Source organism: Acipenser ruthenus, chromosome 38, assembly GCF_902713425.1.
Source record: "Acipenser ruthenus chromosome 38, fAciRut3.2 maternal haplotype, whole genome shotgun sequence".
NCBI classification, from domain to species: domain Eukaryota; kingdom Metazoa; phylum Chordata; class Actinopteri; order Acipenseriformes; family Acipenseridae; genus Acipenser; species Acipenser ruthenus.
The window spans coordinates 2,289,758-2,316,714 of NC_081226.1; the positions used below are offsets into that span (position 1 = coordinate 2,289,758).

The 26,957-nt window shown below is 43.6% G+C and overlaps 2 protein-coding genes across 5 annotated transcripts in view; both read left to right on the top strand.

Moving 5' to 3' along the window:
• Nucleotides 1–7,388, top strand: part of LOC117434128 (tubulin beta chain) — an 8,203-nt gene extending 815 nt beyond the window's left edge. Inside the window, exons 2-4 of the mRNA XM_034056707.3 lie at nucleotides 3,952–4,060; nucleotides 4,332–4,442; nucleotides 5,190–7,388. Coding sequence (XP_033912598.1) covers nucleotides 3,952–4,060; nucleotides 4,332–4,442; nucleotides 5,190–6,247 — 1,278 coding nt within the window. The 3' untranslated portion in view covers nucleotides 6,248–7,388. The remainder of the gene's footprint in view (nucleotides 1–3,951; nucleotides 4,061–4,331; nucleotides 4,443–5,189) is intronic.
• A 2,644-nt stretch (nucleotides 7,389–10,032) lies between these two features.
• Nucleotides 10,033–26,954, top strand: LOC131707060 (mediator of DNA damage checkpoint protein 1-like). Of its 4 annotated transcripts, none has more exons than XM_059009136.1 (14): nucleotides 10,046–10,167; nucleotides 11,410–11,565; nucleotides 12,083–12,515; nucleotides 13,112–13,419; nucleotides 14,228–14,288; nucleotides 14,534–16,071; nucleotides 17,537–17,632; nucleotides 17,935–17,982; nucleotides 18,159–21,652; nucleotides 22,408–22,599; nucleotides 23,188–23,370; nucleotides 23,678–23,803; nucleotides 24,295–24,405; nucleotides 25,719–26,954. In XM_059009136.1, the coding sequence occupies exons 2-14, from the start codon at nucleotides 11,421–11,423 to the stop codon at nucleotides 25,932–25,934; spliced, it is 6,951 nt and encodes a 2,316-aa protein (XP_058865119.1). In that variant the 5' UTR covers nucleotides 10,046–10,167; nucleotides 11,410–11,420; the 3' UTR covers nucleotides 25,935–26,954. The 4 variants fall into 4 exon arrangements, with proteins under 4 accessions (XP_058865122.1, XP_058865119.1, XP_058865121.1 ...); XM_059009138.1 differs by having other exon boundaries at nucleotides 14,231–14,288; XM_059009137.1 differs by lacking the exon at nucleotides 10,046–10,167 and adding an exon at nucleotides 10,173–10,199.
• Nucleotides 26,955–26,957: the final 3 nt, after the last annotated feature.

Here is a 26,957-nt window from a genome sequence, read left to right on the forward strand (position 1 = left end):
TTTTTTTGTAACGTTAGCTCATGACTTGGATTATATAATTAATGTGTAACGTTAAGGTACCGTATTCTCTCATTTTCTATGCGACCCTACCCCGTAATTAAAATATAAACCCGTTATTTATTTCAAATTAATTCAGTGTTGATGAGTGTAGCGGAATTTACTGTGTTATGAAAAAGAGGCGGAGCTAGGTTCTGCCAGCATCGGATTTTAATTTTTTCTGCTGTCGAAGAAAAACTGAGTGCGGTTATTATAATTGCATTATCTTTTTTATTTCCCGCTAGTGGCCGGGGGTACCTCCAAAAAACTATTGGTAAGTGAACCGTTATGTAACATGGGGGCGCTTAACGGGACGTTCTGATCCGCAATTGGGTCAAATATCTATAGGTCTTGCGCCGGATGGTGTTATATAATATATAAAACATTTTTTGGTAGAGTAGTGGGGAATAAGACCAAAAAAACCCGACCTTCTGGCGCCATAACCTGTTTATTTTATTCTTAAAATGGGATCCTTTGTCGGCCGGTGACCGTGCCGCTTCTTGAAGAGAAAGCGGACAGTTCATATTTTTTTTTTTTTTTTTTATTAAATTCAGTATCGTTTATCATCGGTGTAAAGTGTGTGTCTAATTCTGCAGTGTATTGCGTATCCACGTGTTCATGTCCGGCTAGCTAGAGCAGCCAATGTGGTAATTTGTGGACATAGGCAGAAATACTTATTAAAAAAAGACTGTAAAATGAAACCTTGTATTAAGCTGACCATGCAAGGGTTATATTGATTGATAGACCGAAAGGTACCCATGGGGTAAAATACTAAACGTGTACACGCAGGCAATTATTACAGTGCTTGTAGGGTGAGTCGTTAAGCTCTTAAAATACTTGAGCATCCTGTCACATTTTTGTTCAGTGATTTCAGTTCGGTAGGTATGTTCCACAGCTGCGCTAGCTGGTGCCATTTTACAGACATTTTAATGTTGCTCTGTAATAAAGCAGTCCACACTTCCCATTTAAGATATGTTCTACATCCATGATTTTTATTTACTTATTCGGGTGACTGGTATCTGCTGCCTATTTTAAAAAAAAAAAAAAAAAAAAAAAAAAAAAAGTTTAAATGTGTGAAGTTCTGATCATTTCAAGCAATATTAAGTGTCCTGGCCCATTATGACTATGATGATCATACTGGTGCCAGATATGAAGAGTGGACATTTTAGGAAACTAGACAAGGGTCATGGGTTTATTTAATGGGGTGTACAGTAATCAATTTGGGGTCGCATATGCTCAAAGCCACCCAGGCATCTGAATGATTCCTCGTCTGTGTATTTTTCTGAAGTTGGGAGTGTCTTGCAATCTGCCTGACCCATTCACTGCAAGCCGAACTGTTGCATCATTTAATTTTTACCATTTTATTCCCCCACTTACTTAAAAAGGGACTGTAAGGGCTCCTCACCTCACTGATTTATAGCTACTTGCAGTCCAAATAGGTCTAGATTTGATGAATGAATGTGGTTTATAATTAGTATGACTACATGCTCCTCCTACTGTTCTGCTGTGGCATTTTATATAAAAAAAATAAAATCTGATTGGCTTTTCCATGCAACGTGATAGTGTTGAAATGTGACTTTAGTGTACAGTTCCACGCCTAGACTTCTACTGAATTCGTAGCACTGGAAGCCACATCGTCGCGTCCCCAGACCCAGGATTAGAAACATGGACCCGGTTGATCTTTATTCTTTGGCCAGGAATCCAGGAAATGAGCCAGCTGCTGCCAGTTGCCAATAATTCATTGCACACACTTTGAGCTCGGCCAGGGAGTGTCTCTCCATACCTTTTATTATTCCATGTGTAAAAATAAATGTCATATAATGGAGGTATGGGCTACATGGCTTCCTTTGTGGAGATGACATCACTGCCCTAATCTCCGGCAAACTTTGGCCTTACTAAGCTGGAAGCCGGGACAGCTTGCATAGTAATTGGAACAATACACTTCATAGTCTTGCCTTGCAAGAGGGAAGTCACATTGCCAGGGGGAGGGGGAGGGGAGGGTAAACCAGATGCTAGTGCATTAATGAGAATCTCCTGGCCGCTATTGTCTTAATTCATAACCTGTAGGGCTGTGTAGGGCAATGCCGTCACAGAGCAATATATGGTGCAGTGGTCTCTCTGAGCAGCCTCACAGCGGGACATCTGTGCTGTCTGTATGAGAATCTACACATCCCACCACCAGTCTTTAGTAGTCCTGAACTCCACATCGTGCCTTTGTCAGTGTAGTGATTGTAACACTCGGTTTATGCAGCTGCTTAATTACACCTTTCTGCGTTGACTTTAATTCCACAGCACGCTTCCGAATAATACATGGGCCTCAAGTGAGGCAGACAGCTCTACAAAAGCAGCTGCTGACAAAACAGCTTTCTGAAATAACCCCAAAAAACGAGCTGGCTTACTTTTGTTTTAAAAAGCCTTTTGAATATTTTTGAAGAGCACGGGCTTAAGAATGCCAACCTAAGACGTTTCATTTGAAGGACTTGCATGGTGATAAATCCACTTCATTAATGTTGCTACATGATAAAGCCCACTTTGGAGTGAAAGACTGGAGGAATGCGCCATTGCTTTCTCAAAAGTGATGCAAATGCTGTCCTGAAATAAATCACTTTAATACACCGTGGCATTGTATTCTCTGCTAGTCATACGGGGGCAGGGGAAGGTTGGGACATTTCTTGGGAGCAAATCTTATCTCCATGTATCCCACAAACAAATTTTACTTCCCCATTCCTTCGCCACAGGCATCTGTGCTCTCTTTGTTACTCTCTGTATATACTACAGATATTTATCTGATTCAGTTCCTCATTTCCAGCACTGTGCTTGCGTGTCTGAGCATGCCAACACTATCATGATGTTTCCCTTTGATACTTGTCAGAATTAGTAGTCTTAGTAACTTGGGTAAAGAACTACATACACATCATTTTTAAAAAAAGTATTTTTTAATTTGCATACATAACGGCCAGTAATGATTATGGGGAAGCACCAATTTAAGAATATACAGTTAAGTTAGACTAGTTTAAAGACTCCTAACCTAAATCTGCTGGCCTTTTACACAAGTAATGAGCCCCATTGCCCACTCTGCTGCAGTGACTGCCTCTTGGCTGACCTAGTTTCTCAGATGCCTGGTGATTGGCTGCAAGGGGTGGTGGGAGGTGAACTGGAATCCTTAGCGGTGGGGGGGGGGGGGGGGGAGTGGGAGTTTAGCTACAGCTGCTACACAGGAAGCTGTTGTCTCTGCCTAATCCATTGCAGATAGAACTCGTGGCAGGAACACTGCTCATTGACTAGAAAAGTTTCCGTCAGTCTGTGCGTCATTTTACTTGGCTTCTGGTCTTGCCAAGTGATGTTTCCAGAATTGTTCTTTTCCTTCCCTTTTTTATTTTCTGCGTGTAGAAAATCTCTCTACAGTTCTAAAATATCCACATTTTAAGGTTAAACACAATTCTATTGGGTCTTGGAGATTGCTTGCTTTTTTCCCCCCTGCTGAATCAATCAAAAACATTTAGGTTTGCCAAGTAGAAGCTGTGCCCTAACAAGCGTAACTCCTCTGTAGCTGGATGAATAACCTTGCAAGACTGCGGCAGGCTGCCAGACAGGGCATTGTTCCGTCACGATGATGGATCACATTGATGTGCCCTCATGCAACCTCACGCTTTGCCTGCTGTCTGAGTGCAGTATCTAAAAGCTTGCGCTCCCTCAACTTAAGTCACATTTACAGTTAAACAATGACTGTCCTTAAAACCAAAAACCTGGTAACCTCTCGCATGGTGCGATTTGATTATCTGTATCCAGTCAAACACGTAAAACGGCTCGCTTTCAAACTTCATTCTCTAAAATGTGTTAAACTAAATCCTGGTCTGTTATAAACTGTCTGTGAAATACGACTTGTCTAAAATTCTTTTCTTCTCCTTCTCTTAGTTCTGGGAAGTGATCAGTGATGAACACGGTATTGACCCAACAGGTACCTACCATGGCGACAGTGACCTGCAGCTGGACAGAATCAGCGTCTACTACAATGAGGCCACAGGTAAGATCACTGAGCCTTCTCGTGCGTGCTGCTGCATCCCTGCAGAGCTTGTCAGAAGAGTAGGACACCAGGTGTATTGCCCCATACCGGTTTTAAAATACATTTAACTGATTTTTGAAGGTGGTTGTTGCCTCTGCACTCCTAAATGTTCAATGCTACCTTTTTATCTGCATTTCTTGTGCAAGACCATGTTAACGAACTGGCATTCCAACTAATGTAGTTCACCCATCTTGGTGTAAAATTGCGGCATCGCCTCCCTTTTTCTTTGCAGGTGGTAAATACGTTCCCAGAGCCATCCTGGTGGATCTCGAACCCGGGACCATGGACTCTGTGCGCTCCGGCCCCTTTGGACAGATCTTCAGACCAGACAACTTTGTTTTCGGTGAGATTCGATCCTGGAATACGGTGCTAAAATAGGATGGAAGCTTTCCAAACCGTGTGGAAGTTGACCTCTTGTGTATTTACTCTACACTGTGTTTAGGGGTTAACCTGCCTGCAAGGCATTGGTTGTGGCCAGATAAGAAAAAAGCAGGACAGTTGACTTTTACACATGATCTAGTCACACTGAACATGTGACACACCACAGCTATCTTGCACGTGAATTGTTCTATTGCTACCGACCTGGATAACAGAAAAAATAAAGATCACAAGCAACTTGAATTAAAGTAGGCAGGCAAAACGATTGCATCTAGAAGACAGCAGTTCTGTAGTGAACACAGTGGGAAACATTTTTAAATGCATTGTGTAAATCTCCTTTTAAATATGTCAGACCGAGGACCTTGGTGAATGAATGGGTCACTTTTTTTCAGCTTTGTGCCTCGGCCCTACCCAACTAGACTAGTTTTCAAAAAAGGATCGGAGTACAAAACTCATAAATAGCCAGTCTAAAGCTAAACGATAAGGAAATCTGCAACTGCAGTATGCTTCATAGGCACAGATATCTTTTACACAATGGCTAGACTAAAAGTGCACTTGGTTTACACTTTATAACACTGTCTTGGACTTGGATCTCTGGTTCATGGGTATCGTGCAGATTTTACGTGTTGCAAATATAATTGGGTACAAACTGGCTTCTTTAATGTGCAAATGTCTTATCTTGAACTGATTTATCATACTTCCTTATCCACAGGACAAAGTGGTGCTGGCAACAACTGGGCTAAGGGTCATTACACAGAGGGAGCTGAGCTGGTAGACTCAGTCCTGGATGTGGTGAGGAAAGAGGCAGAAAGCTGCGACTGCCTGCAGGGCTTCCAGCTCACCCACTCCCTGGGAGGAGGCACCGGCTCCGGTATGGGCACCCTGCTCATCAGCAAGATCCGAGAGGAGTACCCCGACCGCATTATGAACACGTTCAGCGTGGTGCCCTCCCCTAAAGTCTCGGACACGGTGGTCGAGCCCTACAACGCCACCCTGTCCGTTCACCAGCTGGTGGAAAACACGGACGAGACCTACTGCATCGACAACGAGGCTCTGTACGACATCTGCTTCCGCACGCTCAAGCTCACCACCCCCACCTACGGGGATCTCAACCACCTGGTCTCCGCCACCATGAGCGGCGTCACCACCTGCCTGCGTTTCCCCGGCCAGCTGAACGCTGACCTGCGCAAGCTGGCCGTCAACATGGTCCCCTTCCCTCGTCTGCATTTCTTCATGCCCGGGTTCGCCCCCCTCACCAGCAGGGGGAGCCAGCAGTACCGCGCACTCACGGTCCCGGAGCTCACCCAGCAGGTGTTCGACGCCAAGAACATGATGGCAGCCTGCGACCCTCGCCATGGGCGCTACCTAACCGTGGCGGCAGTCTTTCGTGGCCGCATGTCCATGAAGGAGGTGGACGAGCAGATGCTGAACGTGCAGAACAAGAACAGCAGCTACTTCGTGGAGTGGATCCCCAACAACGTGAAGACCGCCGTCTGCGACATCCCGCCAAGGGGGCTCAAAATGGCAGTCACCTTCATCGGCAACAGCACGGCCATCCAGGAGCTGTTCAAGCGCATCTCCGAGCAGTTCACAGCCATGTTCCGGCGCAAGGCTTTCCTGCATTGGTACACCGGAGAGGGCATGGATGAGATGGAGTTCACCGAGGCCGAGAGCAACATGAACGACCTGGTGTCCGAATACCAGCAGTACCAGGACGCCACCGCTGAAGAGGAAGGCGAGTTCGAAGAAGAGGCCGAGGAAGATGCCTAGAGAGGGAGCGGGTTCCATCCGAACCTCAAAATGGAGGGGGAGCAAAAAAAAAAAAAAAAAAGGCTGAACCTAGTGTTTTTGTTTTTTTTGTTTTTCACTGAGCTTTCACCATTCCGAGCTGTAGAGTAGAAATCAAGACTGAAAAGTACTAAAAGTTGAAGGTAGATACTAAATAAGTCTGGGTCTGTGCTCAAGCACGTGAGGGCAGATGCCTGGTTTTATGTAGTTTTATTATACTCCCTAGTACGGTTGGCCTGGGCTAACGTCATAAGAAATCTCTTTACTTGCTGGCAACAGATTATGTGTTGAGACAAAGCCTGTAACACACAAATGACTCATTTCCTTATTTCCAGTGCCCCAGAAAGGAAGCGCCATCTCCAAAGCTGTTAGCAGCGTTACGTGTGGAGTCGTTTAAATCAGGAGGGGGGTCGTGGCTAGCGCTGGAAAACACTTTGCCCTGATCTCCCAATCCTGAGAGCAGCGAGGTCACCAATGCCTTTAATTTTTTTTTTTTTTTACTTGAAAAGCAAGAAGAATGGAGAATATTTTTAGGAATTGGTTGATTTGATCCCTGGTCGTGAATGTTTCTGCTTCACTTTATTTGCAGACTTGGAGATCCTGAAAGTTTAATAATCATGGACATAATTGTAATTTTTTTTTTTAAAACCAAGGAAGGTATGAGAGAGAGAGAGAGAGAGGGCAAATCATTAATTATTTCTGCAATAGAACTTATTAAATCATGCAGCCGGAAATGAGGGCTTTTGAGTGTTGTAGCAGGTGAAACCTACAGTGGAGTATGCATAAGATAGAGGTTTGAAGCTCTAGAGCACAGTTATCCAAGCACTGTTTTGAAAATGAAACCCTGAAGATGAAATTCTGAATCCATGCTGTGAGGCTGTCTGAATGGAGAAAGGCTCAGTGATAATGTTCCAATCACGTCTTCAATTTATGCGCTGTCTAACTTCTGAATTATTCCTGTTCTGTTTTCTGTCGCTGACATTATTATTTTGAAGCATGGTCTCTTCCGCAACTGTTTTTAATCTCTTGCTTTATGTCCCACTTTTTTTTTTTTTTTTTTCATATTGAAAAGCAAGGAGCCTCTGGGGGAAAAAAATAAAGGATTTTTTAATTTTAAAAAAAATTCTGTGTGTGTGTTTCAGTTGCTGTTTTGACTGATTTTGAAAACCCCAGTGCAAGATTTTTTTTTGTAAATTTAAAAATAAAAATACATGACTAGCAAAAAGCAAATTAGGTTAACTTTGAAATGAACCACCATGAGTTTTTAATCTGAAGCTTTTAGAAATGCAGTAAATGTAAGGCTTACTGAATACGGCATTTTGCAAATGGGAGAGATTGCAAGCATTAACATTAGTCAGCAGAAGCCATTGAGAGTTTAGATTCTGGACATATATAGAGTCTGTTGGTGGTTCATCTGTGAATCACACTTAGGTTTTTGAATCTGGAGCCTCGCTTATCAAATTGTGATTAACCCATTAGAAGAAAAATCTGAACACAATCTGTTTATAATTTCATATATTACATTTACAACTAACTTTGTGGTTAACACACTTTGAGTAAGTTCTGCCTCAAATTAGGACAATAGCATTCAATGGATTAAATGTGAAACTACATAGTAAATGTTACATCTTTGGCTGCCACTTGGTACTGCGTCTTGTAAAGCGCTTTGTGATGGTGGTCCACTATGAAAGGCGCTATATAACAAAGATTGATTGATAGTGACTGATAAAGCAGAGAGCTTACCAACAGTGGGGGTGCAGCAGTCCAATACCACCTGCTCAAGAGGTTACAAATTGAAGTAAGGACTCTGAGTTGTGCACCAGTCAAATAATTGCTTTATTACATCGGGTGAAAATTTTTAAATATGCATGAAACATTCAGATTTTGGACTTTAGATCGGGCAGATTAGATTTCCAAGTATTTTCCTTTCTTAATTATCTTTAATGTGATCACATCCTTTAAGTTAAAGGTTTTGTATCTGGTGTTAAACTATTACTTTGTAAATGGCCTGTTCTGAAAGCAAACCTGATTATCACTTACACAACAAACTGGATTCCAAAACAGAGTAACAACTAAAACCCAACGGCTTTTAAAAACAGCTCCCCCTCCTGGTGAAAACAAGCAAGCAACACAAATCACTCCACGTCAACAAAGCAGTGCCTGTCCCTCCATCGGGATAGTGTTAGCAGATCTGTTTGGAATGTTCCTGTTTTCAGAAGGGGTAACTATTTTCCTATTTTAGTCCAGTGCCAATTTTACCAAACAAAAGAACCTGGAGGATGACAATCCTAATTGCCAATGGTTAATTGGTCAAACGCATGGACCCATCTCCTATCAATTAAAGTGGCCTATTAAATAAGTAAGCCTCTTTAACACTACAGTTCCACTCAATAGCACTTGTTAAAACCCAGTATTGTATACAGCATGCTATAGGTGTAGGTTATAGACAGTCTATAGGTTCAGTTTTAAAAATATATAGCCTTTATTGATTTTTTATTTTTTTATTTTAAAACGTTACTTTGGAAAAATTCACCAGCAGTAGAGGTCTAAAACTGCATCTTTTTAAAAACGTGTTGTGTTTGATTTAAATACACATTCAAGTTTAAATGTATAGGAACATTGGCATGCGCGTCCAAATGTAACGAAATTCGATCAAGCATCCAGAGAATTTTAGATTTTAATGTAAAATCCCAGAAACGTGTCTTATTCATTTATTATTTATAATGCATACTGAAAACGGAACCGCTACTATGATAGAGAGGGGGGCTTAGACGCTTTATTAAAACGTGCAAACCTGTGTAATTGACACTAAATAGAGTATAACTGTGAATGAAGTGCGGATATGGTATTAATTAGCACAACCTTCCGTTAAAATAATGTATGATGATTATTAACAGCATTCACAGAACATAGGGTACGCACAAGGAGGTGCGCCTATTTCAGCACATATACGGTACATACCACACAGTCCTTTGCAGCGTAAATGGATATCTGTTAGAAACTGTCCTGAGAGCGTCAGATGATTCGAAGGCATTTGCAAGCACTCCCAGCTTTCACTCCCACAGCTCGGCAACTCTACAAAATTAAGCCACCCCAACCCCAACCCCCAACCCCCAACCCCAACCCCAACCCCAACCCCCAACCCCCAACCCCAACCCCAACCCCAACCCCAACCCCAACCCCCACCTTAACCCCAACCCCAACCCCCACCTTAACCCCAACCCACCCCCCAACCCCCAACCCAACCCAACCCCACCCCACCCCAACCCCAACCCTAACCTTAATCAACCCCTGCCCTAAAACCTAAGCCTAACCCTAACCGTGAAGAATCATCTGATGCCCTCAGGATATTCCTAAATGCGGCACAGTGCTTAGTTTTTGGCTATGATTATATAAAGAAGGATAGGACAGTCAATCCCGTGATGCGGTTCGGTACTCCATTACAGGCGCCATTTCTGGAGCCCACTCCGTACTGAATACATTGCGGCGGTGCTGTGTTGCAGCGCCAGGATATACCGGTATTTTGTTAATAACAATACAAAATATCCTTAATATAAAGTGACTGACTGTTATTTATGTGAAACATTTTGCCAGGGCGAGCGTGAATACGTTAAAAGCGATGTTAAAGTGAACGACGGGCTCCACTGTTTACTAACTCCGCCCACTTGTGACATCATTTTCCTATCCTTCTTTATAGGTCTTCGGATCTCTCTTATAGTCCCTCTGTCGAATCAGAGAAAGATTATTCCTGATTGACATTAGATTACCCAATCGCGAATAGAAAGCAGATGATTGATAGCTACGCTACCCAATACTGGGGAGCCATTCCGTGAGGTGGGCGTGACTTTTACAGGAAGCTCCGTGACGTGCCGGAGAATTGCTTTGCAGACGCACGCAGAGAGGTGAGGTGATGCTGTTGATAAAATAAGTAAACGTGCGTGTTACTTTTGTATCAGATGAAAACGCATGTATAGTTATCATAAACTGAATACAATTACCTCAGGTAGTAAATGCGTAGATAGGGTTTAATTAAGTTATCATTAATTAGCAGTTTATTTTGAATACAGGCAGTTATCTACGTGATTGCGTTTCAAAAGATGCGTTTTGTTGTGTTTGTTTAGTTCCGAGTCAGTACATTTATTATAAGAAAGCGAGGTGATACAGCGGGCGTATTTGATTTAAGTTATTTCAACGAGTTAAAATACATTTTAAGTGAAAATGCCAGGTCGAATTTGAAATCTGACGTAAGGGAAAATTATATCCACTCAGTTTTCATGTAGGAAGCATTCAAATTCTCATCGGCAGTTACATTTTCCAACGTGTTAAAACATACAGATAACCCTAGTTAAGAAAACCATAATAATAATAATAATAATAATAATAATAATAATAATAGTATACAGGAATTACTGCATTGGTAAATAATTCGCACATTGGTGACCCAAGGCGCAGACACCCCCATGCTATAGCCTGCCTCCTAGTTAACTATACCCTTTCTGTAATATCCAGTTAGCAGATCTCCACAGGTTGCCACTTTTAAACAGTTTACGAATCTGATGCATTTGTGACCAGCACGAGGGCTGTAACGATGGATAACGTTAAACCTCAAAACGTAGTCCTTTCATGCATTGAATATGGGTTAAAAATAGAAATATCACAACCTGCCCTATGAACCTAGAGCAAAATTGTACATTCAATAAAATTATAAACAGACTCCGGAGTTACTCTAGAAAGGTGTGTGCTGTACATTGGCAACAAAACATATTCAAACAGCTACACTCTTTAATAACCATAGTTTTATGCAGGATATCATAGGTTAATAAGTTCTCAAGCTTTTTCTGAAACCTGAAACTCATTAGTGTGATGAATACTTGGTTATATACAACCCTGAAACCTACCTTCTGAATAGATTTGACAGATTGTTTCAATTGACAATAAACAGTTCAATAGGCACACATTGTCCGTAAACTATCATAGAGAAAAATCAATTCAAATAGTTTTTAGTTTCTCCTATTTCATTGAGCTAACCTAATACTGTTAATATTTTTATATTTTTTTTAAATATAGTATATTTCAAGTGATCCTCTGCTTGACACACTGTAAACCTTGTTTCTTTGGTAGTAATATTATTTGTTCATTTTCAGGCAGCACAGCCATGAATCAGACACAGCTGTTGGAAGAGCCTCTCAGTGCTGAAGAGGAGGAGCAGGGGGTGAACGAGGATTCAGCCAGCGAGGGGAGCCAGAAGCTGCCAATGGGCAGACTGCGACTCTTCAGCAACGCACACTGCAAGGAGACAGGTAAGGAGCAGTGCCTGGCCATATTGCATTATTATTATTTAGCAGACGCTTGTATCCAAAGTGACTTACAGAGTAGGAGCTGAACTATGCATCAACAACTGCTGCTGCAGAGTCACTTACAATAGGACCTCGGTTTTTACGTCTCCTCTGAAGGATGGAGCTCAAGGAGTATAAGTGACTTGCTCAGGGTCACACGCAGTGAGTCAGTGGCTGAGCCGGGATTTGAATATCAAAGCCAGAGAGTTTATTTAAGACCATTTTTAAAATTAAAATACAAGTTTACTGTAACATGTGTTTCTTTCAAAACTGCACAATGCACAGTAAGTAAGAGTTATGGATTTATTAGAAAACGATTCAGTATCATCAGCCAATCGGCTTCCAGCTATAGCGGGCCTTAATACACAGTAGATGCCCACTGGAACGTCACCGCATCACCTGTGAATCAAACTTAAAATCGGTTATTGTGTTAGCTACAGTAGTTAAAAGGCTTTGATTGTTCATCCTTTCCCTTCTGCAGATTTCCAGTTGTTTGCGGGGGAGAACACGGTGGGGCGTGGGGAGCCGTGCGCGGTGGCCCTCCTCGCGGGGTCGGTATCGAAGCGCCACGCTGTCATCGAGATCGAGAGGGGCTCCCACCTGCTGTGGGACTGCGGCAGCCTCAACGGGACGCGCAAGGGCCGCACGCAGCTGAAGCCTCGGGTGCGATACGACCTGCAGGACGGGGAGCTCCTCGTCTTCGCAGACCTGCCCTGCCAGTACTTCATCCTGCCTCCGGGGCGGGCCAGTGAGACAGCCAATCAAACGGCATGCTATCTTAGGACAGCCAATCAAACCGCTGTCTCTGTCAGGAAGAAAGAAGCAGGGCCAGCTTCTGAGTTCAAGACACCCTCCACGAAGAATGTTGGATCAGACCCGGTGGAAACAACTGTACCTCCAAAGGCGTCTAAAGGGTAAGGCTTAGTTTTTACCTTTTCAGCCCTTGTCGCTGTATAGTGTCTCCCAATGTGCCGTTGCTGTTAATATGATAACATCATATTTGATCTTGCTTGTTTGAGTATGTTTGCATTAGAAACAGCCCAAACCATGGAAAAGCAAAACATGCTTGCAGTATTCAGGTTTACAAACCATTCTCTCAAAGATGCTGTTTCCCATTACATGTTCCTGGGGCTGCTTTGTTTTTGGTCCCAGCTGTAGTCTATGATTTTTCTTAATTGGGTTTCATTGTGTAAACTCTTTCACTACTACTTTGTTTTTAACTTCCAGCTATATCAGTGATGCAAATATGTTTCTAATACCCATTTGACTATTCTGTCACAGGTACCATTCACCTTTCCCCCTTGGAAAATATTTCTTGTTCTATTTTTTTCCCCCAACAAACACTACTAAAGTACGCAATGATATAAATCCTAAATTGAAACTTAAGAAAAACTTGAAATGATAAATGCAAGATCCCTATAAAACAGGACATTTTTGTTTTGACGTTTATTTCTTTTCACAATGTAGTTTTTATTTTCCTAGATCATTTACAAAGTTTAAACTTTTGCAGGCTAATCGAAAGGACAGCCAATGGCGGCGCAAAGTTGCAGGGGACGGACCCAGCTATGGAACGACCAGCCAATCAGAAAGCTGAAGAGGGAAACAATGGAGGAAGAGGAGGCGGGATCAGAATGGTTGACTCGGGTGATGATGATGATGATGATGATTCTCTCATGCTGCCGGATACTCAAGCCCATGTGGAGACCCGCTCACTGGCACTGGAGGAAACGCCTGCCCTGTCAAAGAGGGGATTCGCAACACCCCTCGTCGTGGACTCTGAGGAAGAGGAGGGGGCGAGGAAACTCAACGACACTTCGGGTACGTACCCCGGAAGAGGGGAGTAGTGAATGGAAAGGCAGATGAACGTAGAGGACGGTTATACTTGAAAATAACTACAGATTTATAAAAAAAAGGGCCTTTTCTGCTGACTGTTAAAAAAAGAAACTTGATAAATTCAGTGACACTAGAAGTCCTGTTCACTGTATTCAAGGCAGTAAAGACTGAAGACATTGAAAAGACTTCCAGTTGAAACGTTTGTTATTGAATTGATGAAGTTTCTTTTAGGATTTCTGTTGCGAGTTTAGTAGTTCAGGATGCTGGTGGTTAAATCAAAGGTACAAGCTGACGCAGCTGATCTGTTTTGACATCATTTGCCTCTTGAAACTCCACCAGCTGGCCATCGGTTTTAAGGAGAACGCTTTTGTAGATTAACATTATATATCTACAGTAATATTTATGAATCCTGCTGAAAGATCATAATAGCTATGACTGCAGGACTCATCTAGTGTTCCCTCGCCAACATAAAATCCTTGACTTCATCTCTCATATTGCAGTTATTGCTTAAATAACGCACGAGAAAGCATTTGCCTTGTTTTACCAAGACAGCTCTAAACCCAAGTCTGTGCTAGAATGTCAATCTGATTTACATATTGAACACAATAATAACGGAAGCAAGATTCAGTAGAGCGCTTGACAGATTGGATGTTCTGTTTGTAATGAGAGGATTGTGTTTTTTATTGAGAGCTAGCACAGTTTGGAAGGTGATGAAACAGGCTTTGCAATGAGGGTGCTAGAAATGTGGGGTGAATGTTTCACGTTTGTTAATCTCTCTCTTTTCTCTTCTCAGCAGGTCCTGGCCCCATAAACTCCACATTCCTCTCTCCAGGGGCCACTGTCATCCCTGAAAGGTATATTCATATACAGTTATACAGCGCCCTTACAGGAGGGAGATTGTTGACCAGAATTCATTCGCTCTGTCACAACACCCAAAGGGTTTAAATACAAAATTGTTTAACTATTTCTTTAATTATGAACCAATGGTAAAAATGGTCATTATTAACAGTACATTTATCAGACGGATACATGGTTGATTATCTGAAATCACACACCTTTATGTGCTATTTTTAATAGTTATTATTATTTATATTCACAGTGAAGATGAAAGCTCCATTACCCCAGGTACCAGTCCCAATGTACAAGCCTCAAAGGGTCAATCCACAACCAGGAGCAAAGGGGTCAAGCCAATGCCTTTACTGGTAAGCAGCGACACAGATAGTGAAGACCTGGCTGCTCAGAAAGGCCACAGCAAATCAAAATTAAAAACCAAAAGGCCAGCGGAACAGAGGAGACCAGCAGCAGGTAAAACCAGGAGGGAGAGGTCAGCCAGCGAGGGGCCGCAGGACAGTGACTCGGGCGCAGAACAACTTAACGGGACGAAGGGTCAGGAAGAGAAGGCTGTGTGGACCAGGATCAAGGACCAACCAGTGTCCGAGCACTCCGGGTACATTCAGAGATCGGAAGAGAAGGGAGTGCAGGCGGTGGGGAGGGCACCCGGAGATGAAACCGTGGGGAGCAACAAGAAGAATGATACAGACTCTGAAGAACTAGAGGGGAGGCAGGGTGAGGGTAGCAGATCAGAGAACACCAAAGGAGAGAAAGCGCTGGCTGTCTTCCAGCTGGACAGTGATACTGATATTGAGGAGGAGGAGGAAGAGGAAAAGCAAGGTAAGGAGAAAACTGACTCTGCTGCTGCTGCTGCTGCTGCTGGAAGTGGAAACCAAGTGGAGGTACCAGAACTACGAGAATCTGCAGTTCCTTCTGCTCCTGTAGAACTGGATGCGTTTCATCTGGACAGTGACACTGATGTTGAACAGGAAGAGGATGAGCAGCCTGTGGGTGAGCCCTCCACCTCTGCAGTCAAGGCTGCCTTAAATGCTGACTCCATGTCTGAACAGCAACCTCAATCTGATGCTGGTCCTACAGTGATGAACGCCTTTCATGTGGACAGTGACACCGATGCGGACGAAGGAGAAAAGGAGCAACCTGTTGAAGACTCTTACAACTCCAGGGGCGGGTGTGATGTTGACGCCTCAAGTAAGGAGCGATCATCCACAGCCACAGCTGCTCCTGGCCCTGTCACTCTAAATGTGTTTCATCTGGACAGCGACACTGATGTGGATGAAGAAGACGTTGAAGAGCAGCCAGTGGATGAGTCCTGCAGCTCCGCAACCAAGGCTGGGTTAGATGTTGACGCATCAACAGGGCAACAAGCATCCACCACTCCAATTGCTCCTGCGGAGGTGACCGCTTTTCATCTGGACAGTGACACAGATGTTGAAGAAGAAGATGAAGTCAAGTCTTTCAGTTCTGCAACCAAGGCAGGGTTAGATGTCGTCACCTTGGCTGAACAACAAGCACCCTCAACCTTGACCACAAGTGCCCCTGGCCTGCAGAGCATGATCCAATCGGACAGTGACACCGACGTGGAAGACGAAGCGGATTTGTCTAAGGCTGACGCGACTGCAGAGGGTGAAGAAGGAAAGACTGGGAAGCCAAGCTCACCACCGGAAAAGGATGCCACCAGTCTCCATAATGACAGTGACACAGACGTGGAGGAAGAGAATCTGGCACCTAAAGCTGGCAAAACAGGACTGGATCCCATGAAGCAGGACAGTGATTCAGAAACTGAAGGTAAGAGAATGTGTGCATGTGTGTGTGGGTACTATTTCAAAGAATGAGAATGCAGACCAACAGAGGGAAATAGTTATTTAACTGCATTTGTATAACACATCTTTATTGACATAACCTTTTTTTGATCCTTTTTGGTAACCTGGGAAGAAGTTAAAATATTACTGAAGCGATGTAAAATGTATTACAAAAACATAAGGTTTATTACAGCTGTATTAAAACGCATACATGGCTCATTGTGAAAGGTGCAAACAGTCACAGAAAAACACACGGTCATGTGCACATATTCAGAGACAACTGGTTACTAAGAAATGGCTAAGAATCTGGACGTTAAACTCTCCCTAATCCCCATGATCACAGAGCCAAGCTGTCTCTCAACCCCCTGCAGAGTTCTGCCCCTCTTATTCTAGCAGTTTACAGTGATGTATAAATGTATTAGAACACCCCATTGATTCTGTTGGTTTGATTTGTTGTGCATATGAAATCAAAATTGCAAAATTGTTAAAATAGGCAAATTAGTGATAGTCTAATCAAGATGGCTTTGAATAGGTCACACGTGCAATTAATTTAAATTAGTAAGAGAAAAGGAACTCACAGCCACAAATGGTAAAATGCATGACGCTTTTTAGAAGTTGTTTAAGATGCCCAGTTTAAAGCACCACATTTTTAAGTCTGTACATGCTTAAATCCCAGATTGGATAAGCAAGTAAAATCACTTTTCCGGTATTTATTTAAAAGACCCGAACAGCATTATCCCTCTTTTCATTTGTAACTCAACCCAGCTACCTAGTTTTATTTAAGAACAAGTTACATTTTTAAAGTTGATTTGTGTTACTGGCATGCTTGCATTCGGATTGCAGAAACGGTTATTGAACATAAATTTAAATTAAAACAAAACTGTATATTACAGTGGCAAACCTTAAATATGTGATCAATTTATTTATCCAACTTTGTTTTACAATCCGTATTCTCAACAAACGCGTAGTGTTATTTATGTATTACAAGAGTAAACTGCAGTATTTTTGGACACAGTATCTTTGTAATGTAATAATGCTGCCTGATGAGTAATACTACAATGAATAGCCTGTTGTGGTACAGCATTAAAAATATGGTACAGGATTAGCCTACATAGGATTACAAGCGGCTTCAGTGTTTAATGAAAAAAAAAAGACTGTATCATTGATTCACACAAACAGCTCGCTGTCTGGTAACCATGTGTCATGGTCAAAAGCACTGCATGAGTAGCTACTTGTAGTCTTCCAAATCGTTTTTGAATGATGAATCATTGTAATTTGGTAATACATGTCGAGTTATTTATTTTAAACAAAGAAACGTGTTTGTGAGGGTAGATAGTGAGGAACTGCGTCCATCTGTCAATACACAGTATCTCACAGGCGATTGTAATGTCCCAACAACAAATCCTATTGTTTCCGGGCTTTGTTTCTGAGTCTGTTCTCTGTTTCCACAGCTGGCGCAGCAGAAGACACATCCAGGCTTGATGAAGAGGCTACACAGGCATTCATCTTCCAGCCTGTCAATGGGGGAGATCAGGGGGCCTTCAAACGTAAGTGTGGCTGAAATTGGTCTTTGCCATGTGCATGTTAAGCTGAGGGAACACAGACACCTTTTCAAGACCAGTTAATTGAAACCTGGTTCCAGGAGACCTAGTTTGAGGCAACTTTGCCATATCAAACCCCAAGTCCCCCCTGGTGTGCCATGCAGTGGCCTGAAACCTCGTCTCCTGAAACCAAGTTCCAAGCCACAAAGTGTCTTTGTGTTCCCTCAGCTTTAGAGAACAGTTTGTGATGGCCAGGTAAACTGGATGGCTTTTTATTAATTATTTTGATCTCCTTGATTTTCTTACAGAGCCATTTGCATCTGATTTTAGCAGAAGAAGCCTGCCCTCTATATCAGGTACAGTGAATTTAGGATTAATTTATGTATTATTCTGGTCAATCTGAAATGTGTAAACAGAATACTTGTATTTAATACTTTTTTTATTTGATTTGCATTTTATTTAACCCTACCCATCTCACGTGAGGATCAGCAAAGCAAATTGACTACCAGTAGCCTTACACATGTTGTTACAGGTGCTCCGAGGCCTCTTGGACACCCCATGGAGCAGAGTGATGAGGAAGATCTCGTTGTCGCTGAGACGCAGTCTTTCTGCACCAATGCCGATAGCAGCGACTCGGTTGACCCTGCCTTAGAAGCTACCCAGCAGTATGAGTGCGGGTTGGACCAATCCAAAGAGACAGAGGAAGAGCCCACACAAGCCTACAGTTTCGACCTGGGAACTGAGGCACGGGCGACCCAAAGTGGCGGTCTCCGACTGGCCCTGTCTGAGGGCACAGAGACAGAACCGACCCAGGAGGTCACGCGTGAGGCGGACACGCAGCGCCTAGCACAGACTGCGAATGCTGTGGAGTCAGCCTGGAGTGCAGAGCAGGAAGAGGCAACCCTAGACTTCAACTGCGTCCTGTCTGAGGCATCCAAACCCACAACCGACCTGAAACCAACCTGCGCTAGCAATGCTGCTGCTCATCATGATGCAGAGACTCAGCCCATGCTTTTTGACCTCTTTGATGACACAGAGGCTGCTGAAGATGCACACATCCAGCGTGAAAGCCGCAGCGCGCCTTCTTTCACTACTGCAGAGACTCAGCTCATTGAGTTTGAGACCCAAGAACATGACAATACCCAACCTGTTCTTTCACACCACCAGCCTTGTGAATCCAGGCAGGCACAATCCGTCCCCCGATACGAGATGGAAACAGCAGCTGCAGAAACTCAGCCCGTAGACTCGGAAGCAGCTGGTGCAGACACACAACCCTTAGGATTCAGGCTTGAGAGCCAGGCTGAGTCTCTGACAAGTGGAGACGCCGCAGTTGAACCCGTGCAGTTCACTAGCGAAACCTCCCAGACGCAGCTTGGCCCACGGCCTGAGATGGAGTCTGTGGAGGAATCCATGCAGGATACAGTGCCCATCAGAGCCCAGGGACACAGTAGGGGTCCCACAACAGTCTCCAGTGCTAAGATTAGTGATGACACAAGTAGTTCTGCCGGTACAACTACTCGGGAGTCGGAGGAACCATCTGTTTGCCCGGACTCAAGCACGCAGTCCATCAGCTTCCAGATGTATCTGACAGATGGAGAGGCCTGCAGTAATGAGCAAGGGAAGAAACATGCAAGGAATGATGATGCCTGCCCTGTGGCTTCCACAGGCCCAGTGCCTCTGACCAAAGACACGATGGCTGTGGGAAAAACTCTGGAGGAAATATCAAGTCAAGGCGGTAGAAGAGGGAATAAAGGCAAGGAGGGAAGGACTGATGGAGCTGAGCAGAAGGAGCATCCTTCACTTGTCGGCCAGGCTGCAGTTGATTCGGGATCAAACCTCTCGGTCGAAGATGAAGGCAGAAGTAAAGGGGCAGCAAGGAGAGGAGGTAGACTCCGACTCGGCAGACGTCAGAAGGGAAAAGAGACTGAGGCAGGAAAAGAACAGGCAGAAGGAGAAAGTAACGTGGCTTCAGGAGAAAATGTGGAGCAGCCAGCGGTAGGTGGCAGGAGTGATGGAGGAGATGGACCCAGCTGTGAAGAAGGCATGGAAGGTGCTGATGAGACGTTAATAGAGAGCACAGAGCAGGTAGCGACTGTAGAGGAAACCGGACCAGGAAGAGAAAAGCATCCCAGTGGTAGTGCTGAAGCATCTGGAAGCAAGAGTGAACAGAAGGATGGAGAGAAACAAGATGAAGAGGAGGGGGAAGCCGGTACCACTCCAGGGGGTTTGAGTAGCAGACGGAAGTCGAGGGTAACCAAACAGCAAACTCCGAGGGACGGAGGCAGAGCCAAGGCTGCATCAAAAGCTGCTGCTTCTGCATCTGGAGCTGGGAGAGACCTTGTTCTTGCTATGGAAGACCACGGCTTGGAGAATCAACAAAGGAAAGAAAATGAGGAACCTCAGGGAACGAAGGAACCCAAGATGGCCCCAATCTTCCTGAGGAAATCCATGAAAGGGCTGACCTCAGAAGCACAGGTGACTCCTGTGAGGAGAAGTGGAAGAGCCGGGAGAACATCTACAGCTTTGGAGACACCAGAAGCATCACTGGCAGCCGGAAGAGTCGGGGGGCTCAGGAAAAAGAGGGGGGTGACAACAGCTAGGGAGGAGGAAAAGAATAAAGAGGAGGAAGAAAATGTGGTGGAAGAAAAGGAGCATGTTGGTCTGAAGCGAAGGCGGACAGCTGAGGATGGAGGAGATGTTGATGCTGTAGAGATCTTGCATCCAGCAGAACAGCAGCAGCCATCAGAAGGGGATTCGAGGCAAAGTGAAAGGGAATTAACGGAGGAGAAGAGTTCTGAAGTTAAAAGACGGGGAAGTAGCCGGAGGAGGCTTCTTTCAAAGTCTGACCCTGTCCTGGTTCTGGAGGCAAGTGAAGAAGAGGCCGCCAATGTGAGAGGCACGAGGCAGGCTGATTCTGGGTATATTCAGCCAGAGCCAAGAGAGCAAAACAAGACTGTGGAAGCTGAAAAAAACCCTAAGGGGAGGGGAGGCAAGAGGAAGCTGGCGTCAAAGTCAGACCCTCTCCTGCTGGAGACGAGCGAAGAAACAGCATCGGAGGTCAGTCAGGAAGAAGTCCCGAAGGTGAGAGGCCAAAAACAAGCAAAGTCTGTTCTTCCCGAGGCAAGCAAAGAAGCAGCTTCAGAGGTTGAGCAATTCGAGGCGAGAGGAAGGAATCGGGTCAGATTAGGAGCAAGTGAGCAAGATGCAGCTGGAGAAGTGCCTGAAGTAAGAGGCAAGAAGCAAGCCAATTTGTCTGATAGTCTCTTGTTGGAGGCAGGTAGTGAAGAAGCTTTTAAGGTCAGCCAAACAGAAGTACCGGAAGTTCAGATGGAGCCAAATGAGCAAGAGGCTAGTGAAGAGGTGCCAGTGGGGAAAGGCAAACGAGCCAGGAAGCAAGCAAAGACCGACTCAGAGGCCAGTGTAGGGGAGGTGGAGCAGATACCCGTGCCAAGAGGCAGGAGGCAGGCTGGATCCATTCAGCTAGAGGCAAACGAACAGCGAGGAAAAGGCAAAAAGAAGCCAGAGGAAAGCAAGACCATAGCAGAGCCTAAAGCCAGGGGAAGAGGTGGACGGAGGCAAACCAGGACAGCGGGAAATGAAGAGGAGGAGGAGGAGCAGCTCCAGCCAGCCTCAGAGGGGGAAAACTTCAAAGTACCTTCAGTCAAAGGGAAGGGTGGCAGGGTCAGTCGGACGAGGTCGAAGGACAGTAGCGAAGAGGCAGCAGGGAGCAAGGAAGATACAGCTACAGGGAAGACAGCCACGTCAGAAGAGCCCCAGCTGCAGACTGAGGCAGAGCCAAGAGTCCCAGAGAAAGGGAGAAGGAGAGGCAGGCAGGCAAAGACTGAGCCCCAGGGTCAGGATGCAGGACCCTCGGAGATAGAGATGGACAGCAGCCTTAAGGGGAAGGGATGCAGGAGAGGGAAGTCGACAGCCTCCCAGAGAGAAGTGGAAGAGGACAGGGAGGACACTGAAAGCAATGCCAGCGCCAACTCTGAAGAACAGGGGGACAAGAGAGGAAGAAAGCAGGTAAGTCTGGAGAAGCGAGGGTTTGACTATCAGTACACACACATCTATTTTCCTTTATTTCTCAGGACTTTCTCACCCAAGTTTAAATAGTAACAAGTTAACAGCAGAGCCTGTGTGCGATAGCACTGTTTGGGATCAACAAAATAACACCACTATTGGAATTTAGCCACTGGACTGGCACTGGAGAACGCTTCGGTTTAGCTGAATAAAGAAATCGAACAGGATTCTGCTCTAATAATTAGAGAAGCACTGAGAGTATCAGAATATGCTTGCATGTATGAATGTGTGCCACACTAACATTTTTATATGTTCATAGTGCAGATGAAGGACGTAGTGATTTAATTTTTTTTGCTTTAACTGATAGGTCACATTTTGTAACTACAGCCCGGCGAGGGAATGATTGTTACTGACGTTCATTAATCCAATCAATCAATCAATCAATCAATCAATATTTATTTTATATAGCACCTTTCATAGTGGACCATCATCACAAAGCACTTTACAACATAGTGAGGAACAATGCATAATGCATTAAATACAAGGCTAGGATGTGAATTCTAAACATTGTGGATGTGTGTGTCATACAGAATCATACGAATAAGATAGCGCCTTTCATATACGAAAAGGATCTCCGAGCACTGTACAGGACAAGCAAAAGAAAGTCAGAAGATAAGTAGAAAGATCAAACTAATAAAAAGCAGTATGGTATTGATAAGCCCGGTGTTAATGTTTTGAGGTGTTTCACTTTGTATCAGGAGGTTCCTAGGACTCCCTCCCCTCAGGGTTCCTCTGGCTCCGCCTCCTCGTCCCGAAAGCGACGCCCACAGAGCCTCGTCACGGGGTCCCAGGACACGCCCCCCAACTTCAAGACCCCCAGGCGATCGGTGAGCCGAGCCTCCATCACTGGGGTGAGCCCCCGTCTGACAGGGAGCAGCTCGGTGCCCAAGGTGTGTGGACAAGCTTACACCAACACACACACATATATTGCAAAAAGTCTACCGGAAGCCATATACAGTAGTATTTCATGTTATATTTCGCAAATGTCCATTTTTTTCAATTGCTGTCATTTTTTTTGTTTTAAGTATATGGAAAACTACAAAGCGTTATGTAGTTCAATTTGTGAACGTAACATTATTCAGCAGGTTCCATTCCAGTTTTATGAAGCAATAATGTGTTTAAACTATAGGGTCATGCAAAACTTTTGGCCACAGCTGTAAATCATATTTCTGATACACATCTCAGCAAGGTAGATGGACTGAGTGCAGGACTAGTGACTTGTCCGACACCCTGCTCAGAATACAAATATTACTTCTATTTATAACACATTGATTACACAAATGTGGAACTTGAAGTAATGACTTTATCGTCTTTATCAAAGAGCCAAGCTAAACTTCTGAAAGACCTATTACAGTTTAAAAAAAATAACACAAAATGAACCAGCGCAGTAGCCAAACACTGTCCAGTTTACACACCACACTGGCAAGGCTGCACTGTTCCTGAGCCCCCGTGTGTTCCTCTCCTCCCCCCCGACGCAGATCCAGTTCACCGGGGTGATCGATGACTGCGGGCTGGAGGTGATTGAGCGGCTGGGTGGAGAGATGGCAGAGTCTGGGCACGACTGCACTCACCTGATCACAGACCGCGTGCGCAGAACCGTCAAGTTCCTGTGCGCCGTGGCCAGGGGCATCCCCATCGTCACCCCAGAGTGGCTTGAGAAGGTGAGGCTGTTTTAGTGATCTGTGTTCGAAAATGAATGAACTTGGAAATACTAAAAGAAATGTATCAAACAACTAAAAAGTCTGATTGCCTTATAACGTTTTGGACAAACATATAAAACACAAGCAGAGACCCCTGCACTCCTGAAAGCTTGCATTCCAAACTTATATCCTGTACAAGTTATCAACATTATTTGTTCTTTTTTTAAATTTTAAAACCAGTACAGTATTTTACTGCAGTGATGGCTGCCGCTGCACTTGGAGTGATGTGGTGGGGGAGATTCAGTGTGTGTCTCTTGTTGCAATGCAGTGTGGGAAGAACGGCTGCTTCCTGTCTCCCAATGCCTTCCTGGTAAAGGACGTGGAACAGGAGAAGAACTTCAGCTTCAGTCTGGCGGACTCCCTGATCAAAGCAAGGAGGCAGTCCCTGCTGGAGGTAATAGGAATCCCCTGAATTTACCTCAGCAAGATCCACAAGGGGTTAGAAAAAAAGCGTTGGTTGATGAGTTGCTAGTCAGTCTCACCCTAACAACTGATTTTGATGTTGCATGTTTTGTTGGCTGTATTTAGAAAGGGCAGCTAATTTGTCACACTGACCATGGCTTTGCCACCTGTAAATCACGCCCAAAATGTGACTTCTTAAGCTGTGCACTGGCTACTGTAAAGGCCATTTTTTAGTTTGTTTGTTTTATTCTTTTCTGTCATGCATACAAATTAGTGTATCGCGAATACTGCTCCACATTCTCCATCTTATTGGGATAAACCAGTGGTTTGTTAACTTAAAAATGCCAAATGCCCACAGTAACGCCAGTGATGCCCTGTCTGCTTGCTTGAGAGGAGAGCAGAGTACAGCTGAGATAATCTCATGCTCCTCTGATGAATCGCTGAATGGGCAGCAGTACTCCGCTTCACCTGTTGTTTCTTCAGGGCTATGAGGTCCATGTGACTCCGAATGTGAAGCCAGAGCCGGCGCAGATGAAGGAGATCATTCAGTGCAGTGGAGCCAGTTACCTGCCAAAGATGCCCAAAGTCTACAAGGTGAGAGCGCATGTTTCTATCTGTGTGTGTCTCAGCCTAAAAAAAAGCACTGCTTTTTCCATCCACCTTTTTCTTTTTGATTTTGCACCTTTTGGTACAGAGCAGTTTTCCTTTTTAAAATGAGATCTATACAGTACAGCCTCGCTATAACTAACCTGTTGGGGTCCAAGCCTTTTGTTCGTTATATCGAGGGGTTCGTTATAGCGAAATGACAATCGGAATGAACGATAAACTGTTGGAGTAAGTTAATGAGTTAAGATTATGAAGAAAAGTAGAATTAATGTACCTGTTCGTCTCATGCATGCAGTATTCTGCCTTTGCTTTATCCTATCCGTTAAAGAATTAAAAACACAAATCCCGAATTAAAGCTGAACTTTTATTCTAAATCAGTCAGGCATGAATCGTTTCAAAGAGCACCAAATCTTAATCCAACATGCAAGAATACCAAACTGAGCTTTTATTCCGACATGAAAAGTTCATCAGATCCTCCAAGTGTTTTTGTTGTTGTTTTTTGTTTAATCAGTTTTGCTTTGCCGCATGGTTGGTGAACAAGCCAAAAAACAGAGTGCTTTTTGACAACCTCTCTGTTCACGACAGAGAGATGCCTGCGTTACTGCTTTTAACAAAACGATCAATATAGTTTCCAGCTTTGTTGCAAAATAAAATGATTTTTGTTTCGGATGCAGTTACTTTTTACTAAGACAAAAGAGTGTGTTTTTATATGATCTTATTAAAAAAAATTATTTGGGGGCTAGGTTCGTTATAATGAAGTGCATTATAGCGAGGGTGTACTGTGTGTGTGTGTGTATATATATATATATATATATATATATATATATATATATATATATATATATATATATATATATAATTAGTTGGAGTACAGTTACACTGCACTGATGAGCCCCAGAGAGCTTGTGTATATATAAGTTTTTGCTCAAAAGTCAACTTCCTAACTATTTGTCAAGGGACAGTGTTTGAAAACACTTATAGGCTTTTGATGCCAAGGTAACTAAACACTTATTTCTATTTAAATCTATTAATGTGTTTATGATATAATTTAATACATAGTTAATGATGTAACAATCTACTATTCCTTTCTATTTAAACCTTCAGGCATCCTGGTATTGAGTTTATCAATTGTGTTTTACTTTATTCTTTATTGTACATTATCAGATTGGATTCTTTCTAAAGCTACAAATTATGTATTTGTCATTATTATAGATAAATATTGACAATGTGAGACAAATTTGACCAAGTTAATGGTAATACTGTGTGATCACTGTGTGTGTGTGTGTGTTGCTGTTTTGCAGGACAGGACAGTGGTGATCTCCTGTGTGGAAGACGCTGCCAAGTGCAAAGCCGCTCTTGGGGCCTCTATCCCTGTGGTGAATGCAGAGTTCCTTCTCACAGGGATCCTGCAGCAGAGTGCTGAGCTGCAGAGATACAGCCTGCAGGGACCCGGCTTCGACAGGCAGGGGGCGCCAGCACACCGGACCAGCACAGCTGGGGGGAGGAGACGCAGATAGAGACTCGTTCCTGCTGCTGCTTGAATCACTGCACTGCTTGACTTTCTTTGACTTTGCAAAAAACATCATATGAGTAAAGGATGCATTTCACTGGATTTTAAGTAACTTAAAATCTATTTTTACATCAGCCTCTTATAAGTCCTAAGCAATGTTACAGGTTCCTGCTTAAAGAAAAGCTAAACAAGGTTTTAAAATAAACATCTTTGCATCTTAGTTATTAGCACCAGCAACATATTCAGATTATTAATTTTTAAACTGATTTTGTAAGAAATGGTCTGCACTTCTGCAAAAGCATGTTGTGTTACGTTCTATTAAGAAATGGAATTTTAAAGAGCTGGTTTATTTGTTGTAAATGTAGGTTCTGAAGGTGGATCACCTTCCTGATTATCTAGTAACTGAGCTGCAACCCAGCTACCTGCCTTTCAATGCATTCCTGTGCATCTGCAACCCACCTTCATTTCTGCCCTTTCCAAGACAAAAGATGAAGACGGGATCTCTCTTGCCTTGTCAAAGGTGGAATTGTGAATTCTTCCATTCATGTCAATGTTTTTCAGCAGTGGTTCGAAATACTAGGTGATTTTTAGACTCTTATTACATCACTAACAAAAAATACAGTGACGATACTTCTTCGTTTTACCCTTCAGAAATGAATAGAGTGTGGTGTCATGATAAACGCACTCCACCAGATACCTAATGGAAATAATTTGGGAAGACGAAAAACATTTAAAGTTAAATAATGGACTACAAGGAAAGATAATGAGCTATGAACGTTTTACTACACCTGTAATGACATTGTTATTCATCTCTGTTGTTGTTTGAAACCAAAGGATCAAAGATATTTTCGTAGAATCAAACCCACTGCAATAGCATTTTTATCAAAGCGTGAATCCGAGCCGATCCCAGCACAAGGAGAAACTAATCGACACGCCCTGCTTTTAAAACAGAAGGTCAGAAGGATTTGTGTTTATTGTGTAAAATAAGTTATAACGTCTTTCAATAAATAAGATATTTTGTAACATGGTT